Source organism: Colossoma macropomum, unplaced genomic scaffold (assembly GCF_904425465.1).
Source record: "Colossoma macropomum unplaced genomic scaffold, Colossoma_macropomum, whole genome shotgun sequence".
NCBI lineage: Eukaryota > Metazoa > Chordata > Actinopteri > Characiformes > Serrasalmidae > Colossoma > Colossoma macropomum.
This window is the reverse complement of record NW_023494794.1, coordinates 27,741,803-27,759,895: the sequence shown is the minus strand read 5'-3', so window position 1 is coordinate 27,759,895 and position 18,093 is coordinate 27,741,803. Positions and strand designations below refer to the sequence as shown.

General features: G+C 41.0%; 1 protein-coding gene across 5 annotated transcripts in view; it reads left to right on the top strand.

Annotated features, from left to right (window-relative positions):
- hook3 (hook microtubule-tethering protein 3) overlaps positions 1 to 18,093 on the top strand; it is a 67,584-nt gene that overhangs the window by 27,344 nt on the left and 22,147 nt on the right. For all 5 annotated transcript variants that reach the window (XM_036580728.1, XM_036580730.1, XM_036580727.1 and 2 more), the window contains exons 3-10: positions 1,155 to 1,227; positions 1,337 to 1,387; positions 1,899 to 2,031; positions 2,606 to 2,673; positions 2,769 to 2,831; positions 3,990 to 4,073; positions 13,707 to 13,870; positions 17,030 to 17,170. In XM_036580728.1, coding sequence (XP_036436621.1) covers positions 1,155 to 1,227; positions 1,337 to 1,387; positions 1,899 to 2,031; positions 2,606 to 2,673; positions 2,769 to 2,831; positions 3,990 to 4,073; positions 13,707 to 13,870; positions 17,030 to 17,170 — 777 coding nt within the window. The remainder of the gene's footprint in view (positions 1 to 1,154; positions 1,228 to 1,336; positions 1,388 to 1,898; positions 2,032 to 2,605; positions 2,674 to 2,768; positions 2,832 to 3,989; positions 4,074 to 13,706; positions 13,871 to 17,029; positions 17,171 to 18,093) is intronic.

Below are 18,093 nucleotides of genomic sequence, written 5' to 3'. Positions count from 1 at the left end.
TTTAAACTGAGGGGCTGGAGTCTTATGGTCTTATCTAGAACCAGGCTGGTCAGCTGGCTAACAGGCTAAAAGAGCCAACAGCCCAAACAGCTCCATCATTAATATCACAGGTTTGAGTTAAAGCACTTACAGTGTGATTAACTGTAAAACTGCAGTGTAAAAGTCTAAAAATGTCACTTGAATGTTTTACACACTTCAAATGTTCATGTTTCAGTCAGTAGTACTGTCAGGCTGAATCCCAAATGACTCCGTACTCCCTAAATAGTGTTCTAGCTATGACAGTTTAGAAGTTCTAGCCTCTACAGCCAAACAGTGCATCATGTATCGAGTGTGGATGTGTCTGAGTCTCAAATGACTGTTTCTTAGCTGTGTTATTCACTGTTGGGCTGCAGGATCCAGTATTTAAACTCCTATGTAGTGCACTATGTAGGGAGCAGGGAGCTGTTTGAGATTCAGCCCCAGTGTGAGAAGAGGGCACCACAGGATTGGTGCTAAATATGACTCGCAGTGGTAATTTGGTGACCAAAAAGTACTTATAAAGCAAAGTTTTTTGCATTAAACAGTGCTGTGACATCATATGTTCATTATTATACGACAAAATCTTTAAAAAATCATGAAATGACCGCAATATACTGCGATGGGCGACCGAACGTTCTCCTCATTGAGCGGTCCATGGTTGCTTGGCAAGGATACCAGACTCTAAAGGAACTACATTCCATAGTGGAATACTTGTTTATGTTGATTATTAATAATAATAACTCAAATTTTTCTCTGAATAGTCATGTATTTTATCATATTTTATGTTTTCCACCATTTTATAAAAGCAGTAAGCCGCTTGAGGCCGCGCATTACAGTGATTTTATCACAGGGAAGTTTTACTCCGCTGCCCGTCGTGCCTAAAAACACCCTTCCCGGTGATAAAGTCGCAGTAACCCACGGCCTCCTGTGGCTTATTGCTTTAATATATGATGGATATAAAGTTTATTATTTCTCAAATATACAGTTAAAATAAAAATGAAAAGCAGTAATGCAGTATTTGATATCACAGTCGGATGTATGCAGAGTCTGAGCCTGTCTCTCTCTCTTTTCCCCTCTTCTGATCTTCCCTTCGTTCCCATTTTCCTCTTGTCCCTCTGTCCGTCTCCCCTCCTCAGAGATGCCGTGTACTTCAGTGACAGCTGGATAAGCCGTATTAAGTCAGAAGTTGGTGATAATTGGAGGCTGAAGGTAAACGGCTGTTTTGGGCTGCTGTTTTCTTGGAGGTTCCTGCAGATAAACGTGTACATTTTGAAGTGTAACGATGTGCCGCGTTTGTTTTTCCTCCTTTCTTTTCCAGATCAGTAACCTAAAGAAAATATTGAAAGGTATTCTGGATTACAACCGTGAGGTAGGATGAGAATGAAACGCCTCAGTTTGTTTGTTTGTTTGTTTGTTTGTTTGTTTTAATTCAGTACAATATACTTCATATCCTTTCCTGATTATATTGCATCTCCACTCTCTCTCCCCTCTTTCTCCCTCCCCCCCTCCCCCTTTCTCTCCCTCCTCTCCCCTTTCTCTCCCTCCTCTCCCCTTTCTCTCCCTCCCTCCCCCCCCATTTCCCTCCCTCCCTCCCTCCCCCTTTCTCTCCCCCCACACCCTACCTCCCTCCCCCTTTCTCTCCCCCCACACCCTACCTCCCTCCCCCTTTCTCTCCCCCCACACCCTCCCTCCCTCCCCCTTTCTCTCTCCACCCTTCTCTCTCCCCCCTTTCTCTCTCCCCTCTTTTTCCCTCCTTCCCCCTTTCTCTCCCTCCTTTCTCTCTTTATCTCTCCATCCCTCCCTCCCTCCCCTCTTTCTCTCTCCCCCCTCCCCCCCTTTCTCTCTCTCCCCCCTCCCCATCCCTCCCCTCTTTCTCTCAGATCTTAGGGCAGCAGATTAATGACTTCACTCTTCCTGACGTTAATTTGATTGGAGAACATTCAGATGCGGCCGAGTTGGGTCGAATGCTGCAGCTTATACTGGGCTGCGCCGTCAACTGTGAACAGAAACAAGGTGTGTGTGTGTGTGCGTGTGTGTGTGCGTGTGCGTGCGTGTGTGTGCGTGTGTGTGCGCGTGTGCGTGCGTGCGTGTGTGTGCACGTGTGCGTGGGTGTGTGAGCTGAATCGTATCTGCTTCAGTGAGAGATGTATTGATGAGAACTGTGGGAGAGTTTCTTGTGTTGAGCTGTGTTTCTTGTGTTGAGCTGTGTTTCTTGTGTTGAGCGTGTGCTGTTTAGAGAAGCCTCAGGCGGTCAGATGCATGCAGAGTGGGAGACTCAGACACTGATCTGTATTCCTCTCTTGTCATCTTTTCCTCCATTCTCCTTTTTTCCTTGCTTGTTTTATGTGCACAGAATTCTCCAGGGACGCACGAAAAAGTTGTGTGTCTAAGATGGCAAACTGACTTTGGGTTCAGTTAAAAGTAGCCTGTCCACATTTATAATCGCCCCCATTAAACTGGTGAACCTTTGATCAGTGTACAGTAAGAAGGGCAAGACAGTATTTCATTTGAATAAAGTTGTGGAGAGGTCAGTGATTTACACTCCCATTCTGTAGTATTTAATTCTGAATGTCTCCACCTTCTACAGAATACATCCAGACCATCATGATGATGGAGGAATCCGTGCAGCATGTTGTCATGACGGCCATCCAAGAGGTGAAGTGAATCCGTCCCGTAATTCCTGAGTGACTCTGCTGGATTCCCTGAGTTTCTTTGTTCACTTTCATCTCATTTTTGTTTTTGTCCTGCAGCTCATGAGCAAAGAGACCCCAGTGTCTGGAGGAAATGACTCGTATGTTGATCTGGACAGACAGGTAGGACAGGTGTTACCTTCTGTGGTGTCTCTGTCTGATTGTCTGTCTGTCTGTCTGTCAAGCTATTCATATGTTTGGCTGTGTGTCAGTCTATCTATCTGCCTGTCTGGCTGGCTGGCTGTCAGTCTGTCTGTCAGGCTATCTATCTATCTGTCTGTCTGTCTGTCTGTCAAGCTATCTATATGTTTGGCTAGCTATCTGTTATCAGTCTGTCTATCTGCCTGTCTGGCTGTCTGTCTGTCAGTCTGTCTGTCAAGCCACCTATCTATTTGGCTATCTGTCTGTCAAGCTATCTGTATGTTTGGTTATCTGTCTGTGTGTCAGTCTATCTATCTGCCTGTCTGTCTGTCTGTCAGTCTATCTGTCAAGCTACCTATCTATTTGGCTACCTATCTGTCTGTCTGTCTGTCTGTCTGTCTGTCTGTCTGTCAAGCTATTTATATATTTGGCTAGCTGTCTGTTATCAGTCTGTCTGTCTGCCTGTCTGTATGTTTGGTTATCTGTCTGTGTGTCAGTCTATCTATCTGTCTATCTGTCTGTCTGTCTGTTAGTCTATCTGCCAAGCTATCTCTCTTTGTTTATCTGTCTGTGTGTCTGATTCTCTCTCTGTCTGTGTTTGTCTGTCAGTCTATCTGTTTGTCTGTCATTCTATCTATCTATCTATCTATCTATCTATCTGTCTACAGTTGGTCAGTGTTTTTAAAGTAGTAATAATATCTACTAAATGCTCTGAAAACCATGTTCTGACGTATTGAGATGAGCGATTGAACGTCGTCCTGTTCATGGCTGTCAGAAAGTGGATCATTGCAGAATTCCAAAGGAGCAGCTCAAGTTTATTTTGACTGATGTCCCTGAGGATTTCAGCCCGAACAGCTTCTTTTCAGCCCAGACATATTTTTGATCGACACACCATGCAGGGCAGCCAATCAGAACAGAGTTCATTTACAGATCGGCTTTAAAGCAGCAGTAACAAACAACCCGTGTAAAGGATAAGGAGAGATTGGAAACAGTACAAACGTTATAACTCGTACTCTTCAGGGGGAAAAATAAGATAAAAATGTACTTTAACATAAAAATGTAGCTTTAAAATAAATCCAGAGCATGTTATCTTGATTAAATCTCAGTTTGTATTTGCTGTTTGTGTAAATGTGTCCTCAGCTGAAGAAGACGCTGGAGGAGCTGAACGATGCTCTGGCCTCTAAAGAGGAAATTGCCCAGCGCTGCCACGAGCTGGACATGCAGGTAAGTTCTCAGCCCCCCTTAACATACATCAGCTTGCTTACACCTGCATTTGACATCATTTTGAATGGCTTCAGGTTCTCTTTGCCGCATAATTATTGTTTTGCTCTTCCATACTTTGCCTCTTGCATACTAAGAAGTGCTTAGTTTCTTCAGATTCATTTCAGCCGTCTCCATCTCTGTAGTGCGCGCTCGTAGAGCAAACTGCGTAGTAAGACAGCTTCCGATAAGTTGCAGCTGCTGAAACTGATGTTTTTGCAACTGTGAGAAGCATTTTCACTTCCCAAACTGCACAGACGTTTTCATTGCCAGACATTTTAATACTACACTGTGAGTTCGAGCTGCTGTACTGGTGAAGATCTAGCGCTTTCCTGTAGAGATGGCACGATACCACATTTACTTTCCTGATGTCGATACCGGTACTGAAACTTTGAGTATCGGCCGATCACGATTCAGTCCGATTCAGTCTGTGTTCACACAGCAGGTGAAAGTTGCCTGAATCTTTTTCCTCATATGTGACGCATATGTGTGTCAGTGTGAACAGATAAACACACTGAACCTGATGCTTTCCTATGTGGTACTGATACCCGATCCGTATCCGATCTGCAGCAATGCGACTCAATCTGAACAGCCAGATCTGAATTCTTGCGACTTTCATGTAAATCCAACTCAACATTCATCATAATTTTGCGCTGCTGAGACTCATAAAAATTCAGGCTGATGTTTCTGTACTAAAAAATTTGAAAATTATCGCAGCCGCTCCGTATTTTGAGAGATTTTGAAAGAAATGACTGAATGCGGGTCAAAAAAAAAAAAAGGTTTAAAGAATTGAGGACGGGAACCAAAGAAGTGACAGTGTCCGAATAACGTGCACTTTTACGGCTCGAACACATTCTGGGTGAAGAGCCCAGCTGTCAGTCAGTGAAGCTTCATGATGGCTCCTGTGATGCTGGTGAAGATGAAGCTGATCCTCCGGGAGCGACTGGCGCTCGTTGGCGGTCATGATTGTAAACCTCTGGATGAGCCGCATGAAGCATTGTCCTTTTCCACATGCTGGTCAGTTTAGGAGCTGATCTGTTCAGACCGATGTCTCATACAGATCACATTCAGAAGATATTCTGAACAGCCAACGATAAAAATCAGAAATCAGATTTGGGCCACTTTTGCCTGCTGTGTGAACATAGCCTATGATTTAAACGTCCTCACTTTTTAAAAAATAAAATTTTGTTGTAGGATTGGTGTAAACATTGTTAAAGTTTAATAAAAAAAAACAAAAAATAACACTAATATCCAAGTCTGTACGGTTCATAAATGGGTAATAAGCTGCAAAAACAGCCCCTTTTGAATTCATTGTTTTTTGTGATATCAAAAAGAACACATTCACACACACCTCACATTCAGCCTACAGCAGTTTAGCTGCCCATTCACACTGAGCTTATAAGGCCTGATTCGGTCTGGACTGCTTTTTGAATAATTCAGAACAGCCAGTCAGAGTAGATGATTTTTACATATATCGTAACAACAACAGCTTGTTTTATTCGAAGGGATGAAGAAAAGCTGTAAAATGATGATGTAAAAATGAATATTTACAACATTACAAGCTAAATAACAAGCCTCATTGCTCAAATCATATTTTTTGCTCAAATCCGATCTCTCTGACACGATGGTTCACACTCGTTTAGGTAAGTGATTTAAATCTGTCATTAATGTAAACGAACTGGCGTCCTGAAATGACCCGGGTGCGCACATCCTACTCAGTAGCCTATGACAAACCCACACAAGCGTCATGAGACAGAAACGGGAAAATTAAAGAACCATGCACAAAATACAGTCCTGCAGCGTTTTTCAGTCGAGAGTCGTACTTGGCTGAAAGTGAAAGTGTCGTGAGAAATGTTCTGCTTTCTGCTTGGTCTTTCTTATGTGAAAAGTATATTAAAATGAACAGCACGTTTAAATCTTGATAGAAAGGAACATGCATGTGAGAGCAGTATGAATTACACTTCACCACACTATGTATTTCATAGTTCAAGAAAAATACAAGGACTCAACAAGCTCTCATTAATGCAAAGCATTTCGCTGGTAATGGCACCCCCTTGTGGAGAGTTTTCAGCCTGCTGTTGAGTGAGAGAGTGAGTTACAAACCAGTTCCAGGAGGTGCTTTGCATCTAAAAATGATGAAAACATATACTTGATTGAATTTATTGGCAAGTGGCTTATTGCCTCTGTAAAACGGCGGCCAACGTATGATAAAATACACGACTTTTCAGAAAATAGTTTAAGTTATTATTAATAATAATCAACAAAGTATTGCGCCAAGAAGTGTAGTTCCTTTAGAGTCTGGTATCCTTGCCAAGCAAGCATGGACCGCTGAATGAGGAGAACGTTTGGTCGCCCATCGCTGTGTATTGTGGTCATTTAATGAATCTTTAAACGTTTTGTTGTATAGTAATGAACATACGATGAGAGAGCACTGTTTAATGCAAAAGCTTTCACTTATAAGTACTTTCTGGTCACCAAATTATCACCGTGAGTCTTATTTAGCTCCAATCCAGCGGCGCCCTCTTCTTGTGCTGGGGCTGAATCTCAAACGGCTCCCTGCTCCCTACATAGTGCACTACGTAGGAGTTTAAATACTGGATCCTGCAGCCCAACAGAGCAAAATACAGCTAAGAAATAGTGATTTGGGATTCAGACACATCCACACTCGATAAATGATGCACTGTTTGGCTGTAGAGGCTAGAACCTCTAAACTTTCATAGCTAGAACACTATTTGGGGAGTACAGAGCCGTTTGGGATTCAGCCTGGGTTTGACTTCTGACTGAAACATGAACATTTGAAGTGTGTAAAACATTCAAGAGACATTTTTAGACTTTTACACTGCCGTTTTACAGTTAATCACACTGTAAGTGCTTTAATTCAAGTCTTTGATATTAATGATGGAGCTGTTTGGGCTGTTGGCTCTTTTAGCCTGTTAGCCAGCTGACCAGCCTGGTTCTAGTTAAGCATATAAGTTGCCAGCCCCTCAGTTTAAACAGAAAATGGGTTGTTACTTCATCAATATACCCAGTGGTCAATGTGAGCGGCAGATCAGTCCATTAACAGCACAAGGGTTTTTTGTGAGGTGGTGCAGTGGTACACGGTTCAGTTGTTGTGAGGCGGTCATAGGTGTGCGTGTATCGTGAATTTTACAACAGCTTCGAACTCGGCTCAGCCAATCAGATTTTAGGACCAGAACTATCCGTTTTATAAATTCTAATAATAGTCTATATGCTATTAAATGGCTACTAAATAGATAGAAATCAAATTCATTTGTTCTTTTCGGGGAGGCACAGAAAATGTGACGGATGTAGAATTATTCATATTCAAATCCATATTCATATATAAATATAATATATAATATCCAAATATAATAATTTTTGTTTGTTCCCTGTAAAGGATGTTAACTTATTTTCACAAAGATGTCATTTGACGAGGGGTCGACAGACTTTTGCATTCAACTGTGTGTCACATTATGCACTTATTAAACATGAAGTATTGTAGTATTAGCAGACTAGCTTATCGCTGCTGTCGGAGCAAAACCTCGTATCTCCATTTTTGTAGTTTTTCAGTTTTTGACATAATTTGAAAAAGCCTGTTGTCTTTTATGTTGTGTGTAAATTTCATGATGAATGGACCAAAAGAAACGGCCCAAAATTACATGGAAAAAATTCTGGTTCCATTGACTTACATTAAAAGTAAAGTAGGTTTTTTCCTTCTCCTGTAAAGTTACCATTTTGGAGATACAAGGTTTTGTTCTGACAGCAGTGACTTCACACCTAAACTACATGTTATCTACGGCATTACAAAGTTCTTTATTACAGAATCGGATCATATTTGGCCTTTTTTTTTGCCATACGTGATCCAGCGTTTTCTGCTGGTATCAGCCGATACGGATACTGGGTATCAGATCGGCGCCATCTCAGTCTTCCTCAGTAGTTGCTTTCCTCTATTCAGAATGGCAGTAGACCTCATTGGCTGTAGTGGAGGTTCGCCTGTTCATGTAGAAAGCAGTAAGCCTCCAGCATTCGCCTTGCATTTTAAGTGCCAGCCATTGTGTAAAGTATAGAAACTGTATTTCTATATGTCTTTATTTCTTTATTCTCTTTTCCTCCTTCTCTCCTGTATCTTTTTTTTTTTGGTGATTTCTACCCTCTGCCTTGCTTTGAAGGCGTACCTCGTGCAAGAGGACCGTGATAGGCTGAGATTAGAGTATATTGAACTAGAGGAGAGGGTAATGTTCCCTTTTTCACTCCTCCTGCTCTCTCACTCTGTGGTGTTTTGGCGTCCAGAGTTTGCTGCCTGCTTTCTATAACATCCCTCAGTAGTTGTGCAGGCCCTTAATCTGTGTGTACGTCTGAGAGAATGAGTGTGTGCTGGCGCCCGACCGATATGAGCATTCTGATGATATTAATGTTAACCGATATAGATGCTCAAAATTGAACATCTACTAGAAATAATCAGCGGCACATCTCAGCATTCATCTGTCGAAACACAACGTCGTTTTCAGACCCACGACATTCAGTCTGATATTTAACGCTTATGTTTCTCCATTCAGACGTCATTTAAATCAGAAACAGAGAGTGAAGTTATCCCGGCTGTCTGCAGCTCCGTTAGGGGGCGACTGTTCATCTCTCGGCTGATAACGTCAGCTAAAGTTATCTAAAGGCCAGCATTGATCTCATCTGTGTTAATTAGCTGATGTCGTTACCCTCCTATGATGACAGAGTGTTTCTCCTCTTTATGAACACCATAGGATCCTTTACCCACCCTGACGTGAAGAGCCGGTGGGCTTCTGTGATTTTAAATGCTGTGAGAGACCCTCCAGAATAGGGAGAGGGGCTGAGTATGAGATCAATATAAATGTCAGGGAAACACTAATGTGGTATCTTTCCTCCAGTTTAAGTGGAATCAGGAGTTCAGGGGAAACTGAATAAGGATCTCAGACTATTTTATCGACTTTGTCGAGGAACGTTTTTCTCTTTCAAAGTAAGGAGAGTCATTTTAGACGTCTTTCACCTCTAGTTACGTTCATGTGGAACAGTGAAGCCAGAAATTCGGTCTCAAATATGGTGACCACAAGAGAAAAATCATGTGACTGAAACTCGAGGACAAGATTCGGGGATTTGGAACTGTGTAATTACATACAGGGGGCTAATTTGGCGGAACTAATCACATCTTACATTGTCATTGCAAGTTAATTGAGCATCACCTTCTATGTCTATATACTGAAGGCCACATTCTGTATATACCCCATCTGTGTATTACAGTTGTATGCAAAAGTTTGGGCACTCCTGCTCAAGTAACATGTTTTCTTGAAGTTAGCATGCTTTACAGTGAACTTCTTAATGTGCAATTACTGTGTATTTACTGAATTTAAAATACTGGGAAAAAATGCATAATAAAATGTGGCCAGTGCGAAAGTTTTATATTATATTTAATGTTGTATTTTTTTTTGAATATATAATATATAATATTATATAATATTGAATATATAATAAACTATTTATAAATAAATAAATAAATACACAACAAAACGTTTATATTATATTTAATGTTGTATTTTTTTGAATGTATAATATTATATAATATTGAATATATAATAAACTATTTATAAATAAATAAATACGCAACAAAAGTTTTATATTATATTTAATGTTGTATTTTTTTGAGTATATAATAATATATAATATATAATTGAATATATAATAAACTGTTTAGAAATAAATAACTACACAACAAATGTTTTATATTATATTTAATGTTTTATTTTTTTGAATGCATAATATATAATATTATGTAATATTGAATATATAATAAACTATAAATAAATAAATAAATATGCAACAAAAGTTTTATATTATATTTAATGTTTTATTTTTTTGAATGTATAATAAACTATTTATAAATAAATAAATAAATATGCAACAAAAGTTTTATATTATATTTAATGTTTTATTTTTCAAATATATCATGAACTATTTTTAAATAAATAAATAGATAGCAATTGTTCTCTCCAATTTGCAGAATAATACTATATTTATGTTTGTTTTCTGTAGATGATGTATTTTTTTATACTTGTATACTTTAATTTATATATAATGACATGTCGGTCGGGCTCTGGTGTGTGTGTGTGTGTGTGTGTGTGTGTGTGTGTGTGTGTGTGTGGTGCATCAACTGCTCCTTGGTGCTGTGTGACTCCACAGACTAATTCCACTCAAACCCCCTCCACCTGTGTGAGAATGCCCCTAGTTTCCATGGCAATGGCAGGCTGCTTACCCATGAGTCTTTGCAGCAACTTTCAGACAGTTTTACTAGATAAAGTGCAGAACTGCACTCATCCCAAACCCATGGCTCCCTATGGGGCTCAGTATAGGGAGGATAAAGAGGCCTTTTAGATACATTACAATCTTTGAAGAGCAGTTAAGGCCATTCAAATTGAATTTTAGGCTGTTTTAAGCCAAAGTTCAGCTAAATGTCAAGTTTACACAGTTTTCCCCCGTATCTCAAATGTAGCCCATCTCCAAGACATGTTTGGTGTCTGAAGTTTGCTTCTTTAGCTTTGCACTGGAGCAGCAATGTAGCTAATGGAAGCTTATAACCACCACTTAGCTTGCCTAGATCATCACATATGTGCCTCAGACTGTGTTGAGTTGAATCTGAAATAGACTTGCTGATGTGGTTTCTAACACCGTATGACCTACTGTTGTATATAGGAATAGAAAGAAAACATTCAGGCTTCAGTGTAGCTGTTAATACCGCTTTTTAACTACGCTACATACTTCTTTGCCCACATTTACGGTGGCTGACAAGACCCTATTCACAGCACAGCGCTGCTGTCAGAACAAAACCTTTTTCAGTTTTTGACATAATTTGAAAATGCCTGTTGCTCCTTATATTGTGTGTAAATTTCATGGTGAATGGACCAAAATAGACGGCCCAAAATGTCTGGTTCCATTGACTTGCATTAAAAGTAAAGTAGGTTTTTTCCTTTTCCTGTAAAGTTATGCTTTTTGGAGATAAGCGGTTTTGTTCCGACGACAGCAACAATTAAAAATACATTGCAAACTCATAAACACACCGCAAATGCAAAAAACACTTCCATCGACGTGACTGCATCGGAGCTACGTTTGACAAACGCGCTGCAGATAAAGAAAACACTGGTGTCTTCAGAAACGCTGCAAAGCCAGTCACAACACAGTGGAAATGTTTCTGGAAGACTCAAAGGGCTCAGAGTGGGAATATCTGTGATGGAAAATCACTGACAGAAGTAGAGAAGATCAGACATCGTAAGTTCATGGTTAGCCTGGATGGCTGGTTTGCTGTCTGACATGTCGTAGCCGTGCTGTGGTAGTTCTCTGGTATTGTTAGTTAACCCTTTACCCTGCGTTCACATTGGCAGCGGCTTTTCGCCTCTTCTCACCCAAATCGCTGGTCACTCATCGCCTGTGGGCTTTTCTAAACTCCAGCAGACCCTTAGGTTGCCTTGGTTTCACTGGCGCCAAGCACAAATCAGATGCGTTCCCACTACCAATAAAAATCCTGGTGAGGAATCGCTTGTGTGCTTATTTTTATTTAATCCTCTGTCTGTGCAGTCAGTTTATGAGGAAGACAGTATTTGTTCTTTGCGGTTACTGTCAATTTGCGGCGAAAGCACCGCCACCATTATTCAGTCTCTAGTAGGAACCAAAAATGGAGCGTACTGTTTCACAGAGGCGGAGATAAAGCACGTACTACGCTGCTCAATCAGAGAACTTGTGGAGAGTAGAATTCCCACTCTGTAACATCTTCCAGGTTTCTCAAACGCTAGAGGGCGCTCCCGAGCGAGTCCACAATGAATGGGTTAAGATGGAGCATTTGAGCAAAATCATAGTTTATAAATGCTCAAACATTTTTAATGTAAAAGAATTCAATCATTTCCTGAACACAGAGCAGCATAAAACATCTTAACAGTGCTGTTATATTTTTAAGAGCTTTTAAACTCGAGTTATAGGAGTTTAAAATGGTCCCTTATATACGCTCATGACGTCTATGAACGCAAACAGCCAATAAGCTGCTCCGCTGGCCAACCAATCAGCACTCGGTAGCAGCAATGCCAACCAATCAGCACTAAGTAGGAGTAACGTTAGCGTCTTGCTGCCCAAAACCCGTTTGCTGTAGAAAAAGGAAACATACAGTTTTCTTTGCTTTTTTTAATGAAATACATCCTTATACTTTCTAAAATTAAAATAAAAAAATATTTTAACTTCTTGGTTTTAGCCATTGAGCTCCATTTACTCCCATTCATTGAGGACTCACTCGTGGGCGCCCTCTGCTGTTTGCAGTCCTGTTTTTTTGATATAACAAGGGAAATAGGAAGTGGCCAGACTCCTCATGAACCAGCTCTGGCTCAGTGCTCAATTACTGTTGGTAATCGGCACGTCGTTTCGCTCCTTACTTGCATAAAGTTAAACTCCACTCACCTTTGTCGCGTCACCGACTCCGCCCACTTCGCGTTGCCAACATTCGCACCGTCTCCTGTTGCCAGAAATCGCCAGCTCTCATTGAAAATGAATGAGCTCTGGCCGCCCTGTCACATCACGTCACTGCTGGTGTGAATGCAGGGTCACAGTTACGCTACAGTGATGGTCATAATGTGCTGAAATGAAAGTTAACTTACTGTAACGGTGAATGTTTATACTGCACGCAGTGTAAAGGTCTGAATGGCTCCGTCCTCTTTGAATGTCCTCCGGAAGCGTCTCCGCTGTGTTGTGACTGGTTTATCAGTGTTTCTGAAGTTGCATGTGTTTCTGTATCTGCAGCACGTTTGTGAAATGCCGCGCTGTCTCGTCATTTTGATGAGTGTTTTCTGCGTCTGCAGCTCGTTTTTCTTTGCAGTTTGTTGGATCTTCCAGCCCACCGTACATAATAAACCATAACAGCTGCAAATGTTTTAAAATCAGTCCAACCCCAGTGGAAAAGGTAGTAACGGTCATAAGAAACTCACTCTGAGTTAAAAACGAAACCATTTCTCATGTTCTCACCATGTCATGTGAAACCCCATGATGGATGTGTTTTTGTTTGGATCCTGTGAGCATCTCTGCTGCTTTGCTTGTGTGTGGAGACAGAGCTCACTCATTACGGCCACATTAAACCGCATGAAGCCCCAGTGGCTCCTGTTTTAGTTGTGTTTTTTTCTGTTTTGGTTTCTTGGTTGTCAAATTTTCCACTATTTTCAGTATTTTTTGTGCTTTTCCTTTAGTTTTAAGTGACAAACACTGGGAATTTGGGACCAATTTGAATATAAAGTGCCAACAGATTCATGTTACGTTGAAGTATTTAACACAAATACTGACCGTAATATAATATTTATGCAGTCACTGAATTTTTATTGTAGAAAATTGCATTTTTTCTTAAAGATTGTTAGAAATACATGTAATGAAAAGTTGATTCACAGATAGAAAAAAAATAACAGAATAAGCAGCCTAAAATGAGTTTAAATGAACTGAGTAAAACATTATATGTACTTTTTTCTGTTCTGCATGTTTCCTGACTCATCTTTTCTCCCTCTCTATCCGTCTATCTGTCGACCTATCTGTCTGTCTCTCTGTCTCTCTCAGGTTGCGGCTCTACAGGAGGAGAAGGGCAGCCTGTTGGCTGAGAATCAGATCTTGATGGAGCGGCTCAATCAGTCCGACTCCATCGAGGACCTGAACAGTCCTGCAGGGCGGCGACACCTTCAGCTACAGACACAGCTGGAGCAGCTTCAGGAGGAGACCTTCAGGTGAGGGAGGGCAGTAATGGTTTTAAAAAAATGGTCTTGTCCCAAATCAAAGTTGTGAAAGCTCTGTTCAGACTGGAGTGGTCTGTAATAAAGTTCTCCTCGTGTCTCTTCAGCAATAAAACTCAAACATTCGAACATCCAAAATGTTTGAGGTGTAAAAGCCGCATGAATTCTGATCTGGCTGTTCACACTGAATCGCATTGCTGCAGATCGGATATGGATGTGAAAATGGGCAGTGGGGGGGGGTGGGCAGTGGGTGGGGTTTTGGAAGGAGTGGATCAGCCAATTTGCTCATCTGGGCCATGAAAGCTACTTTCACATTACAGGCCTCATTGCTCAAATCCGATTTTTTGCTCAAATCTGATCTCTCTGATACGATGGTTCCCACTCGTTTAGGTAAGTGACTCAAATCTGTCATTAATGTGACGAACCGGCGTCCTGAAATGACCCTCATGAGCTCATCCTACTCAGTAACGTCACGTGAATGAATCACGTTCATCATCAGCACAAACTAACGAGCAGAACGAGCTTCGCTGAGAAGATAATTAACTCTGATCAGCTCTCAGCTTCATTATTAGAGCGAGACGAAGGAGAAAAAGGTGAGATGAGCTGCTTTTCCACCGTTTACAGGCTTTAACTTCTGTTCGGCGCTGCTGCCATGGCAACGCTGAATGATGGCGCAGTGGAAAAAAAGCACATGAATTCTGATCTGAGTGTCACATTAAGTACACATGACCACGAATCGGATACATATCCGATCTAGGACCACATATGAAAGTGACTCAGGTCAGATTTGAAAAGATCTGTGTGTCACACAGCTCTGAAAACATCAGATCTGAGTCACATTAGGGCAAAAAATCGGATTTGTGCCACGTTAACCTGGTAATGTGAACGTAGCCTTAGTAGTCTTGTGCTCTACTGAAGGACTAATAAGCTTTGGTTATTTTAATATAAAAGCTCTGGACCTTTAATGGATCTTCTGTTTCGGTTTATTTAGTCAAGACCAGACTGACCTCGCATAGTGCAGTTAAATGTTCCTTTTGAGTGCCGTGGCTCAAAACACTCCGATAATTTTATACGCTTTATAAAACGTAAGGCCAGTGGCCGAGTGTGTCCAGTTGAAGTAGAAAGCCTGGCTGTAATTCAAAGTGGGAGATCAAGGGTGGTGAGTTTATTGATTCTTCTCTCAGGGCTTGTAAGTTCAGCTGGTCGTCGTGGACAGATTAAAAGCCTATAAACACTGAGTTAATGGGCTGTTTCATTGTAAATGGGGGAGAACTTGGTGCTAAGTACAATGTTCTGCCCTTTGTGCAAACACATGGACAGTGACTGTAGCCAATATCACTGCTCATGCTAATACTTTCCCTGCTTAGGCTTGGCTGGCCAGCAATGCATGCTAAAACTAACATTACTACTACCATCTTATATTAGCTGTCACCACTGCCGTGTCTAAACCTCCAAGGTCTAGCTGCCCTGTACATTGTGTGCGTATTTTAGGACCAACAGACCAGCAGAAATGGCTCAAAGTTACTTGAAAGTGATTAAAATTACAGAATTAATCTTGTGTTAACGCACTTTGCTGTTGAGACATTTTTTCCTTCTCATCTAAAAATATCATCTCAGAGATACAAGGTTTCGTTGCTGATGCTAAATGCTACCACAAGCTCTTTAGTGAGTGACCACATAGCTTGTGACAAGGACCGTTCTGCATTCAAATGCTAGTGCTAATGGGTCGTTCTACAGAAACGCCCACTTTTTTTTTTTTATCTATCCGTAGGAGTCACTGGTGTTACTGGTCCTCATTGGTGTTACACATAAGAAAGGAAACACCGGAGACATTTTTAATGAACAATGCATTTTACAAATTATCTGCTACAGAGCATCAAACCACATGTTGTCAATCATGGAATATCCACTAAAATATGGAATTTACTCCATTTGTATTCTATTTTTCCATTATTACCTCAGAATAAAGTCGGTCACACCAGTGACTTCAGCTAAAAGCTTCATATGAAATCATGAGCTAAATGAGAAAATCTCTGATAACTGAAAGACACGGTGGACTCACCATGTGCTTTTCTTCATAGATCCTCAGAAAACAGGTAAAAGGAAGTCAAGTGATGTCATCAGTGTGACTTTTATTTCAAAATAAGAGACTTTTTGTTACACAGTAACACCAGTGACATGACTCCTGGGGAACTTTCATTATATATCTTATAATATTTATTTGTTTTCTTTGTCATTTAATTAATATATTTCATAGTCATGTATAGATTATTGCAGTTAAAACTGCAGAAAAACATGTTTTTTACCTCAAAATACGGCCTCAGCCTTCACACATGACTGTGAGGACGAGCTCTTCTGTGGTGTTTGGAATTCAATATGATTGATTTATAAACCAATATTGCTAAATTGATGCCCAGGAAGGTGTAATTGTTAAAATAACTTAGTTTCATTTATAAATATAAATAAATTGTAACCCTAACATGTTTTTAAGTGTAATATGTCTGTAAACGCTTGGGACACAAAAATGGACGTTTCCGTAGAACGACTCTACTACTAATGCCACTCTAGTGTACTTAACACTAAGTGCTACCTAGTTAATTATTCAGTGGCCAGGCTAAGTGATACAAGCCTTTCTATGGTATTTTGATGCTCACACTGTTAGTAGTGCCTATGCTAACCATACTGCTGATGATAAAATGATAAAGCCCTTAAGCTTTTCACACAATGCTAATGCTAGCGCTGGCTTCTTGTGGCAGGATGAGCGAGTCGGTGCTCTCTCATGTAAGCTGGGAGTGTCAACCCCTGCCCTTTCCTCTGGCTCCTCAGAGCATCAGCCCCATACTGGCCCTGCCCCAGTGGAGGTAACAGCACCTAGCATGGGCATGGAGGGCACCTCTTGGGCATAGGCACCCTCTCACTGGGGCACCTTATGGGCTTGAGGGGATGTAGGATCTGGCACCTCTTTCGCTTTGCTAATTGAGCACTTCGTTCACTGCTGGTTCCCATTTTCGCCTGCTTTACTATGTTTATGTCCACTTGGGTGTTTTCATGTTTCGCCTTTTCACACGTGCGTTTTAAGAGCTTCCCGTTATGCCGAAGGCCGGCTTATCCTTGTTTTTGAGCCGATTTGGCTGAAATCTCTGTGCATTCCAGGTTGGAGGCGGCCAAAGATGACTACCGGATCCGCTGCGAAGAGCTGGAGAAGGAGCTTCTGGAGGTCAAGGGTCAGAACGAGGAATTGACCTCTCTGGCCGATGAGGCTCAGTCCCTAAAAGATGAAATGGACGTGCTGAGGTGAGACAGAAGCCGCGCCTCAGTGAGGCAGTGAACACGATGACTCTGTACATGCCATGTTTTATGAAGTAAATGAGGTTGTGTTGACATGAAAGGCCTGTTTATATTGACGTTTTCTGTTTATAACACTGTTATTAAGCATCCTTCACAAGTAATGGAACTTACAGGGCAGAGGCCCAGTTAATAACAGCATATATTAGTACTGTATGTTTCTACTTAAAGTACAAAAGTACAGTTTCTAGGAAAGCCGGCTTTTACCCCGATTTTAACCCCCATTCTCAGTCTGAGCTGGTCGGCTCTAGCTTTTTGGGTCAGTCGGAGTCGACAGTTGGAGAGAGAGTTGAGTCGTGTCTGAGGGCCGCAGACTCAGATTTTTGGCCTCCTGATCGCGTTTCAGACCAGTCGGAGTTTATCAAATGTTTGATTTTTTTTGACCCGACTCTGAGCGTAATCTAGTGCAAACTGGTCAGTGACTCAATCTGAACAGACTCCTGCAACAGCCAATGAAAACAGAGAGCATAAAAGAAGAAAATACAGCAAGTAAACAAAGAAAAATGGTGAACAGGCTCTCAAATGTAGAGCAAAGCTTTTTAATGAGCTGAATTTAAGGCAAAATCGAGTTTATGTACATTAAAAACTCTCACAATACCAACTAATCATATTTTTGAATTCCACTTAAACACGTTTATCTCCTGCTTCTTTACTATTTCAGTGCAAATGACAGAGAAAACAGCAGCAGCAGCTCCACGTTTGTTTATTTGCGTCTCCTAGTAACGGGAGAACACGAGTTCAGTGAGCCCCACAGCTTAAAAGTTGAGTAGTGTGATCGTTTAGTTGGTGATCCCCAATATTATAGTCACCCAATAAAATCTGCAAAAAACAGTCAGGTAGTGTGATGCCCAGTCTTTGTAATCTGTTAAGGA